This window comes from Falco naumanni, chromosome 4 (assembly GCF_017639655.2).
Source record: "Falco naumanni isolate bFalNau1 chromosome 4, bFalNau1.pat, whole genome shotgun sequence".
Taxonomy (NCBI): Eukaryota; Metazoa; Chordata; class Aves; order Falconiformes; family Falconidae; genus Falco; species Falco naumanni.
In genome coordinates this window covers 18,590,207-18,603,418 of record NC_054057.1, presented here as the reverse complement: position 1 = coordinate 18,603,418, position 13,212 = coordinate 18,590,207, and the positions used below count along the sequence as shown (strand labels likewise).

The 13,212-nt window shown below is 40.7% G+C and overlaps 1 protein-coding gene across 4 annotated transcripts in view; it reads right to left on the bottom strand.

Moving 5' to 3' along the window:
- ELMO1 (engulfment and cell motility 1) overlaps positions 1 to 13,212 on the bottom strand; it is a 310,364-nt gene that overhangs the window by 231,264 nt on the left and 65,888 nt on the right. For all 4 annotated transcript variants that reach the window (XM_040591563.1, XM_040591561.1, XM_040591564.1 and 1 more), the window contains one exon: positions 3,701 to 3,751. In XM_040591563.1, coding sequence (XP_040447497.1) covers positions 3,701 to 3,751 — 51 coding nt within the window. The remainder of the gene's footprint in view (positions 1 to 3,700; positions 3,752 to 13,212) is intronic.

Genomic DNA, 13,212 nt, shown 5'->3' with positions numbered 1-13,212 from the left:
GAAATGCTGCATAAGCAACTTTTGATGAGTCCCTTCAGAAATGCAAATGGACAAAGGGGGAAAACAGGTCACAGAAAACTGCAAAAAACACACAACAGCACAAAGAATTGTTAAGAAAGATGATAGGAGAGGTTAAAAATAAATAAGAAACATGATATAGGAACAAAGATAATATGAGAGAAATTCAATCTGTACTCAAGTTACCTAGGAAACAGGGTGTCTGTGTGGTGAGTGGTTTATAGAGGAAAAAAATAGCATTGTTTAGAAAAAACAGCCTTTCAGAGAATCAAACTTAGCAAACAGACCTTCGGAAACAAAGACGCAGTTCAAATTCCCACCAGGCCTAAGGACTGGCGTTTGCAAAGTTTTAACTCAAAGAAGTTTAAAATAGACACATTGTAAATCGAAGAAGGCAAAAATTTATAATGGTTTTAGCAGCACGCTGTAAGTGCAGTTTTCCCCTTGCAATATTAACAATGATTTTTCAGAAATGCACAGAAAACAATCTAAATTTAAGATTAGAAAAGAGAAAGCATTTAACATTTGGATTTGGGGAGTTAGATTTCAAATCCTAATCTTAAAAATGCCAACCCAGCCAACCCAAAAACACTGGTTCACTACTTCTAGATGAAACTACTTTTTTTTCTCATTTCAGTCTTTAATGGTACCTGTTCTGGGTGTATGAGCAACACACAAATTGAGGCTACTGACAACGGAACTCAAAAAGATCATATCTCTTCCTTCTCACCCAATTTTCAGTAACTTATGGCATGCAACTGTGAATTGGTACAGCCAGACTACTGGCTGTCATAGTAATAACTTGCATGAAAATTAAGAACTAGAAAAGCATTTTAAATTCATGCAGCCATCAGAACTGGTCAAAATGATACCTCTCAACTCTTCAAAGAAAAAAGTTTCCTCAAAAGACCTGTGAAGTTCAGGACAGATTTATTTATTTTTTGTCCACAATAGCTAGGAAGTAGTCAGCTCGCCTCTCTGGAACTATATGGACACATCCCAGACACTGCATAATCTGTACGTGGCTCCTCTTATTTTCTCTCCTTCTTCTTCTTCTTTTCTAATTCCTCCACCTCTTCAAAAAGCATTTTTGCTATGATTTTTTTTTTCTGGCGCAAGGGGGAGATAGTTTCAGTGTTCAGAATCTTAATATTTTCACAGGATGAGAAAAACATTTCCCACCCAAGTCTAAAAGCTAGGAAAGCATCTTTCACATTTTGCAGGAGCATATCATGCAGCCTGTTCTTCACATTATGTCTTCCAACTACTGTTGCTCTCATACAGGATTTCAGAGGAAAAATGGAAACAGATGGCCTGTTAGCTTTCAGGGTAAACGGCAAGCATTGTGTGGGTCACCAGTCTAAAAACCACAGCTTAGAAGCCTTTAATCTATCTTATTTTAGGTACTTCTATGATGACCACTTTGACAGCATCTTAAAAGGAAAGATACTATTTATCGTAGGGTGGGAACTTGCAGAACTTCATTTTACATCTATTTAAAGAATACAAATACTCTCTAATCTGACAAAACAATCCAGTCCTTTGAAACCACCTTCCAAGCTACCTCTCTGATTCTGGGAAAAAGTTAATAAAAACTTTTTAAAAACATCAGTAAATCTGAAAATAAGCACCGGTTCAGGGATAAATAATGACTGAAGACTAAAAAGTAAACTGGCCTTCTATCTTGTAAAAGGTAGTCAAATGTCAAGTCAAAACTGTGGGCGAGGGCCAGAGTGGTCCATAACTTGGTAGGTAACAGAAAACACCTCAGTATCCCAAGGACTGCTATCTTGGTTGACAGTCCCTAAATCAAATCATCAAAGAAACAGAACAAGCAGAATAGAGTTCGATGCAGAGCTCCACCTTCCTGTCCATAAGTATTAGCAGAAAGTGTTACAAATCCAAATTTTGTCTTGTGTTTGTAGGTCATGTTTCCAATTGCACAAGTGATCAGACATTTCCAAAGATCAGTCACAGCACAGCTTCTCCTTAGTTTTGCATGGTGCAATTGGTTGTGGGTTTTGAGACAGTGAAGGATTCCATGAGTCATCTCATGCTGTCACTCCATGCCATGGTTACACAAAAGAATGATGCAGTACATTTGGACCACATTGGTTCTTGATGAACCACAGACATTGTTTTGATTTCATGAGATCCCAAGTCTCAGCAGTAGATAGTAATTTTCAATTGGAGTGGACATTTGTTCTTAAGAAGTCCCAAAGGTTAGGAGGAGCTGGTGCTGAGGCTCTGTTTCTGAGGAAATTCCATCAAATAGGGTGTACTCCACCAGCAAGTGCTTTCACCATGTACAAGGCTGTTCTGGTGACTTATGGCAAGAGACTCTGGCATCACATTAACTCTAACAGAGCCATGGTCTTAAACTGTTGTTTATTTTTATGACTGTAAAGCTCTGTATATAGCGATCACTGGAAAAGACGAGGAATAATGGAAATCTCTTGTGTTTGCCCAGCTGGCTGCTGCTTGGAAGTGCTTTCTATGAAGAAGCTACGCTCCTGTAGATTAATATTGCAGTCACTTATTAAAAAAACTCAAGGCATGTATATGTTTCCGTATTGGCTTATGCAATTTCTGCCTATATACAGACCTGCATACAAATTCAGTCACCTCCTAAGCCTGATATAAGCCATCATCAAGTTAAGCAGGCTGGGGAGGAGTGAAACACACGGGATACCTGGAGAACCTGGGAAGTTAGTAAAAACATACACTTCTCTGTTTACTGTGAGCCTAGGCCCTACTAGCTGAAAAGTGATCCATCCAAAAACGTACTTATAATAATATCTATGTGGCTGCTATCTAGAAGTTTTCCCAGTTTATGGCGGTAACTGACCCCACTTTTAACAGGTTCAACAGAAGCCAAAAGTTAAACCACCACAGCTCCATCTTGCCTGTTCAAATGAGTTGCAGTACAGGGTGGCAGAGTTTGGCCATAAGAATGCTTTGAATCTGCAGAAGTTAGAACACCACCATAAAGAGGTAAACCATTTTAATGGCACACTACATTTGTCAGCAAGGAAATGGGATTGCTGCTGCCTTAGACATACATCTTCAGGGGCTAATAGTGGCTTTCAGCATGTGGCAACAGTACTGCTCAACTCAGCAGGAAAACAGGCCATTACAAGGCAACCAGCAACTCTGCTGTGCTTTTGGAGTAGCTGGCAAGGAGGTGGTGTTGAAAAAAAATAAAATGAAGACAGTAAAATCTCAGCTTTACAGTTGCTGCTCACTCAACAGAAACTCAGAGAGCAGAAAAGCTCTGACCTGAGCTGCCCAGCAGAGCTCTCTGTGATTCAACTCCCAGCCTCTTCTCTTGGCTCTGAGCTCTGGGGCAGAAAAAGAGCAACTTGAGTGAGGCTGCAATGCCGGTAGGGAAGCAGAGGCATTTTAGACATGAAAGCTGTTCCCAGTTGGAGAGAAGTGAGATGCAAAAAACACCCAGTTGTGCCAATACTATCACTAAATGTCACTCAGAGGTACCAGCCCTGTCCCCATAACTCAAAAAAAGACCACATGCAGTCATCTAGTGACCACTCCATCACCCTCCTTGGCAGGAGGATTGTGGAATACAGTGTGGCTAAAACTTAAAAATACATGTGTCCGTTCACAATGATTTACTAATCAAATTTTCATTTTGCATGGAGAGAAGAACAGAACAGTAACTCACTGGAGATGTTGTTAATCGAAGGATCGCTCCATTTTTTATTTCATTACGATTCTGAAAGAGAAAAATCCAAAAGGTGTTATTTAAGACTCAAAGATGAAATATGCATTGAGCAGAATGACATACTAAACCAGCAACAGTACCTTCCCCTGCCTGCATGCAAAAGCTTCCCTCTTTCATGCAAGCTAACACCTATACAGTGTTTTCCCCACCAAGATAGACTAACATTAGCTTCAAGAAATAGGTTCACATTTTATTTAACAAATCTGAACCCTTTCAAGAATGACTTCATGTTTTTCAAAGTTTAGCTTCCATTGGCAACTTCTAAATATTTCTTTGAAATATACTGTCTATGGTGTCTGGCTCTGGTATTGTGCTAAATAGTTGAGGAGTTCGTAAGTTTGCTGAAACCTGTCATTAAACATCTGCAGGATTTAAAATTTATCCCACTGGCTTTCCATTTTCTATAACAAGAACATGCTGACTTAAACCACTGGAACGAACCCACTGAGCTCTGCCACCAAGACTTTGCATTCTCCCGCAAAGTAAGAAAAAAAAAACAAAACAAAACAAAAAACCAACCATCACTGTTAACAGTAAGTAAGGTTCAAACGTGTCATAAGTCATTCTCCTTACCCGGCTGGCAGAAAGAGGCAGCATTAAACATTTTTTTTTTGGTTAAGCTCACATAATGTGTTCAATTAAACTAAAGCTACGGATAGACGAAAAAGCTACTATGACATAAGCTATGGTGTACACTTATAGTATCCTCACAACTTTGTGGTCAATGCCCATGTTCATGGTTTTCCCCTGTGGTAAGCATAGGGGACCCTGCCCCTCTTTCAACAAGCTACCTCCTGTTCACCACAGGTTGAGACTACAGTCCCTAGCACGACGAAGATACTAACAGGTGCTGACTGTGCACAGCACAATGCACAGTCACAATTTCACCCATGGTTCAATAGCTTGTTCATGGACCAATACCCTAATTTGTCAAAGAAACTGGAGGAATCCCTAACAGTTTGAGAGAGAAGAGCTAATTTTGTTCTGAGGATCACATTGCAAGCTTTCTGCAGACTGGTGTTTAGCCCAGGAAAAAGAGAGAGAGAGAGAGAGTATTTCTTCTCAGGCAATTTCTCCCAAATTCATTTTATCTTTCTTGCTCCCATTCTGAAACTTCTCAAATCCAAAATGCTAAAAACAGGATAAATTTTGCCTGAAACCAGGTCAAGTAGTCCCAAAATAAAACTCCAGTACATTGTCTCTTTCTTGGTATCCAAGTCATCTGTGGGATTGGTTCTAGCTACCTACAAGATCACTCTCCACCCACAAAGACTTCTTCACTCTAACTGAAATAAATGAAGTGCCAGCCAACACAAGGGGTACATGGGAGAAAGTTTTTTTACGGTCTTTCCTTATATATGCAGTTAACTCATCTCAGCCTTCAGCAGCCGCCTCCTGCCAGAACAGCCCCAGGGAGGCCAGCCAGGCTATACTCAAGAGAGGGGCAAAAAAGGGTGAGCAGCTAAATACAGGGTGACTTCCCACAGCGCTAACAAAGTGCCAGATTTTCTCTTCTTGTAGTAAAACAGCACCAGACCTAGCTATGTTTCATCACGTCTAAGGAATCTGTATGAAGTGGCAATAGTGCATTTGAGTGGTTTAATCTAAATCAGTGTTGAAACAAACTCACTTTGCAAACAGTTGTGGTGGCTTAAACTGTTCCTGCCTTCTGGATTTGTGGAACTGAATAAAAGTAATTGCTTTAGGACAGACAGTCAGCATAGGCTAAATTTACCTCCATCGACAGTTTAGACTAAGCCACTGGCCCTCAACTGTGTTAGGCCAGGGTATGTGCATGCACACATACACACAGGGTTCCATCAGCTTTACTTGTAACGCAGCAAATCCCAGCATGCAAAAATACTAAAAACAGTTAGGGAATCAGACAACACTTAAACAACTTCAACTGTATCAGTCACATTCAGAAGTTCACCAATAACCTATATGAAAATATTGGAGCGAAGTAAATAGACTGTTCTTAAACATAAGTAAGAGCACACACAGAGGCTTATTTTTTCAGCAACAAAACTTTCAACTTAAAGTTTCTCATGTTTCCTGCTCTAATTAACATGAACTACAAAATCAGATGTAGAAATGAGTTTGCAGTTTAAGTCACTTCATCTGGTCCACAATAATCATCTCTGCAAACACTTTTAGTTCACTGCAAACATGAGGTACTAGGCATTGGGCGAGGAGGCTACGCAGTGGTCTCAGGAGGCTTGAGGCGTTTCCAAACAGTACTCCAAAGAGTACTATTTCCCTCCCACCTCCCACCAGCTCTGGCACTGGACAGACCTGTTTGTAGGTCAGCCTCACTAAACTCGCAGAAATTAGCCCCGGTAGGAAAGAGAGGAGTTTTCCATCAGGTTAATAAACAGAAGCAAGCTCTGCAAGGGTTCAGCACCAGTGCAAACCCAAGAAAGATGGTGGAACCACATCTCTGGGAGCAGGGAAGCAGTGGTGGGGAACAGAACAGGCAAACTGTGAGGAGAAATTACACCTTCCCTTTTTGGAAGCAACAAGCTGCCAGCCACAGCCCAAATTACATTATTTCGCAGTTGCTTCGGGCTGAAACCACGCTCCGCAGTTTGTTCAATTAACAGTAATTTTGTCACAACCCTAAACACATAAGAAGCTAAAGCACATAAAACCCTAACACATAAAAAGCTGATCTTAACCTGACATACTCTCTACAGTGTCAGGCATGCAGGTAAAAAATAAAACTCTAATTAAATAAGAACACTTACAGATTGCATAGATTGAATCTACAAACAATCTAGCATGTGATCTTGTCTAGATCTTTTAACAATATCTATCTTGCTAAAAATTATTTCTCTATAGTGAGAAGAATGTCAGAACAAGTGGAAAAAAGGAAGCCATAACCTGGCTGAAGTTCAGCTATTGCAATGGATAAACAAGAGAAGCACTGTTCTCCAGTGACTGTATGTCAGCAGGTTACATATAAAACAGAAAAAAGAACACACAAAGTACATAAAAGCATCACCAGAAATTTTCGTTGGGGTCTTTCTATTTATTTATCAAGCCAAGTCTGAAACACCAAGGCTTTCAGACTCAAAGTTGCAACGCTTGTCAGAGCCCACAGCACATGAAGCCCAAGGACCTTTCATCATGCCTGGCTTGGTGCAAAGTGCCAAAGTCTGCCCTGTACTATAAATTCAGTCACTGTTACCACAAGAGATAGAAAGCTTGTCTTCAACTCCTGATTTAGACAAAGGCTTAAAGGAAAACTGCCCGCACCTCCTCTCTGAAAGTATTCAAAGCATCAAGCCTCTAACACCAGCAGGCTAGCCAAAACTCGAAAAGGGTTAGCTGTCCCCCAATACAAAAATCCAATTTTGCTTATCCATTCTAAATTATGACGTAAGCACCTACCAAGAAACAGCATGTAAGCGTACAATTAAGCCAAGAGGATTTCCTACATTAACTGGGTGATGCAGTAGTCAGTATGCCAGTTAATTTCAATTGCAACATTTACACACAGTTAATCTGCTTAGTATTAAGGACAACATCCTGTGGATTTCTTTTCCAGGATAACAGAACATCATTGTGGCAGCCTGGTTTTGGCAATCATACTGGTGAGCACCACCACCACAACTGTTCAGGACAGGGCTCACCACCACCTATAGGGAGGTAACCACATGAACAAGACAAAAAAAACCAACAAAAAACCCTTCCAAGCTAGTTCTGATCTGTTTCTCAAGTGTACATCAAGTTTGTAGGGATTGTTCATCCTGTTGATCTATATTAGAAAGCTTGTTCCTGGGCAGTGAGGGAACTGGTAAAAACAGTACTATTAACCCCCACACCCCCACCCCACCCCCCAAAAAAATCCTAACAAGTAAATGGATTTGTTATAAATGTTATCTAGGACTAAACAGCAGTTATATTATGGATACAAATAAGCCACAATTGCAGTATTATATCTAACAAGAGTCTACACTCACAAGATTATTTTATTCTAATTGAGTAGATAGTATTTCCAAGCATCATATTGCCTCATGACGCTTTCCAAGCTGAGTTTTCAGACAGACGTGAAAACACACAAACCACAAGGCACAGCAGGAAGTAAAGTATACCTGGACAGTTTGCCTTGTGTTCAGGTCCTAGGGCCTCTGACTTCCAGCTCCACCAGCTGCAGCAACATGAACCTATGTTACCTGCCACCAGATTCTGTTCCTTCTGAAAGCTCTGCCTTTACTATGCCATAGGCTACTTTGCCCAAAACACATGCAGGAGACTTGCATAGACTTGCCCTCAAGCATTAACAGAGTCCACCAAACCACACAGAGGGATGAAGGTACATGAATTCGTTTTCAAAAAAATCCTATCAAAACAGTCAAGCCATTTATTCAGAGCTTTGCTGGAAAGGCATTTCAGAAAACGTATCAATTTATTTTGCCGTGCATTTGTTTTCTCATTTTAATAATCTGTTATACTGAGTAAAATGCCTCAGGATTCAGCTCACTGTAACTGGTTGGAATGGAATGTTTTCTCAACATATTTGAGGAAGACATAGAAGCATTGGTTCCCATGGTTATAGCTTACTCGGCACTATTCTTTAACTTTGACCAAACAGCTTCCTTCAGACTTCGCTAACTAGGCTGAAGAGTAACAGCCAAGAAATCTAAAATTCTTCATGTGTTTATATTGCTAAGTAATAGATTATTTCCTATTTCAATACTACTATTATTCTATTACATCTTCCTCCAAAGTGACACTACAAAAAATTAGAGCTATGAAACACACTTTAAGCTGGTGACTCCATAACATCTTTGTAAGGATGAGTTTGGGCAAGTAGTAAATAAGGACAACATAATAACATAATATAGTTCACTTTTAAGTCAACAACTCAGGAAAGACAAGCAAAGTTCTTGTCGGCCGATCTCCCTTAAAGCACCGATTCAATATGCTACAGCAGTCAGTAAACACTGGGTGCTGTCAGAAGTGGTACTGTGAACTAGTCAGAGGCATCGTTTTGCCACCACCCAAGAACTTGAAGCACCCATACACAGGGCACTGTGTGCAGTTCTGATCTTCACACCTTAAGGAGGACACAGTAGTGTCAGGGAAAATGCAGAGAAAGGCAAAGGAAATGCTCAGTGGGATTGAGCAGCTGCCTCACAAGGCAAGGTCTTCTCAGTTTGGAGGGACAAAGGCCCCAGGAGGGAATGCAGGGGACAAGCTGAAGGCAGAACTGCTTTTAATCAAATCCTGCAGTATGAGAACTAGGGATTGCTGGATGAAAACAGTAAGGGATTGGTTTAAGGCAGATATGAAGACTATACCTCTTCATTCAGCAGGCAGTGAACTACTTGAGCTTGCTGTCACAACAGGTTGTGAAAGCAGGCAGTATCAGCAGGTTCAAGAAGAGATGAAAGAATTTCATGGCCTTTATATGGAATATTAAATGGACTAAGTGTAGATTTAGCCTCTAACACCTGTAGTACGATGAATGTAAATGCTGAGGAAGCACGAAGAGAATGAAAAGCATCATCTCATCACAACCCTGAATGGCATTTGCTACTGTTACAACTGGAGATAGGCTATGAAATTAGATATAACATTTGGCTGACCTGGTAGGAGATTTCTTAAGTTAATTTTTAGTCACCAAAAACTTTGATGAGAGCTAAGAAATACAGTACTGTTTTAGAAGAAATACTGAGGCAATTAATCTTGTAATAGAATTCCTTTTCTGGGAAGCTGCTGGAGACAGGGAGAATGTCTTCTATTTTTTCACATTAGAATTTGATGAAAGCATTTTCCTTAAAAAAATTAAGTGTTGGTAAGTATAGCTGGAGTTTCTAAAAAGAGGGGGTTTTCTGCATGCTGTTTATCTACCCTTATTCAAAGATGACAGAGGCCAGTAAATAAACCAAATTACACCAGTGGTACAGTTTCACGGTATACCTAATCCAGTGCAACTCCACAGCCCACAAGAGGCACAATTCTGCATATATCCTTCTAGCAGCGTGTGGGCTCCTAACACTTTCCTTACATCAGATCTACTAACATGCAGCAACACAGTCAGCCACCTAACCTTAAAAAATTACTTCCTCCTCTCCCCTTCATTCACATAAAAAGGGGAAAAAAAAATCCAGAGTTTTCTTTTGTCAGATCCTTGACTTGAAGCAGCTCACCTTCTAGCAGTAGTCACTAGGATGCTAGTGGGGCAAAGGGAATGAAGCAACAGAGGGGAAAAGAAAGCTCAACTACCTTTTTCTCCAGCAACCCACAGTAATACCAAATTCAATGACACTTAAACCACATCCTAAGAAAAAGTCTGTACTTTGCATGATTTACTCATCTTCAGGTGGCGTGATCTACAGGGACATTATCAGGAACCACTTGCTCTGCAGAGCAAGAGTGGTATTACACTGTAGGTTATAGTTACAGACAAGTTATTTTTAACCTGGATCAGTTCCCCAATTCAAGCAACCACACAGACAGTTGAGTTGTACCAGTAACACGAAAGGAGCAGGCAGATAACAAGCAGCTCCATCATCCTCTGATAAGCTGGAACATAACAGCTGCACCCTGCAAAATAAACATCAGGAAGTGACAGACTTAGCTGGGATCATACTGTTGTTGTTGAGATCATGTGGGGAAATAAGAACAGGGAACTGGTACGGACACACAAAAAACCCAAATAAAGACTGTCAATTTGAAGTCAGCTCTTCCATGCAGTTCACCCAACACATTCACCCACAGCACCAAGGAGGGGTCAAGCACAGGAGGAGTAGCTCCTTAAGCAGATGCTGCTGCTAAGAGAAATAGCTTTAGACCCAAGCCAAGATTGCAGTTTGCAGTCACTTTTGCCAAATCAAAGCAAAGCTTTGCTACCATAAAGCAGAGTCTTGCTTTTCAGTCTCTTGCTCATTCCTACTACTGTTTTTATGTGGCATAAACAGTTGTATAACTAGTTGATGAATCAACAAGGGAACTAAACCAGCCAAAATTTTTATCATTTTGGGTTTTGCCCAGTTTGTAAGGTAAAAGACAGACATAAGCATTGTAAGTAAAATCAGGAAAGCTGGCCAGCTCATTTTGCAAGCACCACATTTGGAGCCACACTAAGGCTTGTTTAAGGGGAAGCCTGCACATACCTGTGCTTCTCTAACATATACATCCTACTCTTACTCCCTTGCCTGCACCCTTCCTCACAGATACAGAGGGACTGTAGGTAAAACATCCCTTCTCCTTTCTGACTACAGTCGTAATTTGCCATCAAGTTCATTCCACATCAGCCTAAACCAATTCCAAGAGCAACTGAGGGACATAACGGCTCACAGCTGTTATGAAGAGCAAAGTTTCATTCCTTTTTCTGCCCTTCCTTTAACTTCTTCCTTCTCTGCAGCCCATTCCTGGACACGATTCAAAGGTTCTGCTTCACCCTTACATCAGATCAGGCAGACTTTTTTCTTAAGCAAATTTAATTAAAGTGGCACATTATTCCCCCTCCCTTGCCACCACCTCCAAAAATTGTCCAAAAAAAAAAAAAATTAAAAAAATGCCATAGCCAGCAGAAATGAAGTGGCAGGATCTCTTGGGGCAGGGGAGAAGAAATCAGAACCATCCCCTTTCAGCAGTGAGCTATGATGTCTGTTCACTGCACCTTGTAAAAATACCCATCTGAATAGGTTGTTCTTTAAGTATGAAGATAATTTAAAGAGCATTTTTCTGTCAGCCATATCTTGAAAGAACTGTTTGCTATCAGCTGAACCCAAACAATCACACTGCACCTGTGGTATACTGTACCTATCTTCAAGCGCTGAAACAAAGACAAACCATTTCAGAGCCTTTCCTCTCTAGTGATTACTTGCAAGGCAAAATGACAAACTAAAATCAAGAAAATAAATATCTATACAGCTGTTTAAAAAAACCCACTTGATCCACCACATCAGCCTTGATGTGGAACTAAGGAACTGAACAGAAGATACTGTCATACTAACTATTTAAAAAGAAGGCAAGCAGAAGAATTGAGCTGCTCATGCTGGGGTCAGAAAGTTTAACAGGGTGACAGGACAGAATCATTTTCTTTGGAAAATTTAGCATAAACCTAAAGTCCTACAAAATGAGTCCTAAAAACTAGGACTAATTTGATAAGAGAAGGATGACCACTGTTCTTGAGATCAGCCTGAACGAAGCCGAAGCAGGGTGGAAAGTGATCTAGTGTACAGATACTCAAGTTTTACTTCTGTTCACTGAAGAAATATACTCATGTCCACTGTTTTTTACTGGAGCTCGCAAGACAGTTTTACCAGCATCCATCAAGCAGGCAGAAGTACAGCTGCTCTGGCTCCATGTGCTGTCCTTATTGTTAGGAATATCTGCAGGGCTGTGCAGATGACCCAAAATAGTAAGAAATATGTGAATATAAGGGAAATACCACATGTCCTATCAGTGGCAGAGAAAAGGGAAAGTCGGGCATAGTTTGGTCCAGGTCCAATCTGGAATGGAATCTGCCATTTATGTAGCACTACTAACAAATGTATTACCAAGAGAAATGCAAAATGGCAAACAAGGAACAGAGCACTTGATACATTTCTCCAGTTCCCAGCCTTTATGCTACTTACCATTTTCAGCTGCTTACAAAGCACCAAGTCCTTTAGTAAATCAGAAACTTTCATTATTGAGCATGTTTACTTCGAACTCACCGACATTCAGTCAATTAGTGAGTACAGACAAATACTAAAACGTGAAAGAAAAAACCTCAAAAAAACCCCAACCGTACTAGTGGCTCATTTCCCGTCCCGTCATTTGCATACGCTCCCACGCAGGGAGCCTGCAATGGCATGGTGGAATTTCACATGAATATACAATTACAGGTTGTATTCAGCAAAAAACAGGTCACAAGCAAAAGCACCTTTGAGAAAAAACAATCACCAGGGACTCTGGTACGCAGGTTCCCAGCTTGGGGAAGGCAGGGGGTAGAAGGACGTCCCATTTGCCAACACAGCAAAGAGCTGAGTAATGACAACGAAAGTAAGGTGGGGGCAGCTCCCTTTGCAAAACAACACGAAAAGTCTCTCAAAATTACTGGAAGGAACTCAGTGTCTGCTATCCTCCACTTCATGCAATAGGCCCGTAGGAATGAAAGGGAACTGTGGGAGTCAGGAAAGAAGGAAAAACACACAGGGAGTCTTCAAGGGCATCAGATGTAAAAAACCAAACACAATAAATTTATGACTGAATAAAAATGAGCCGCAATCAACACACAGATTAATGAAATGCCCTTACATTTAAAAACCAAGATTTTAAAAAATGGCACCAGTATCATCATTGTGTGCTGAACATAGGCAGGAGCTGGCTCACACAGCCCCTCAGCAAGAGTGAGTTAGCCTTTTCTTCCCAACAGCTGCTCAGGGTGCAGAGTTAAAAGCACCACATTCTACCTCTAGCAGTGAAGCCAGTTTGAACACTGATCTTCCCCA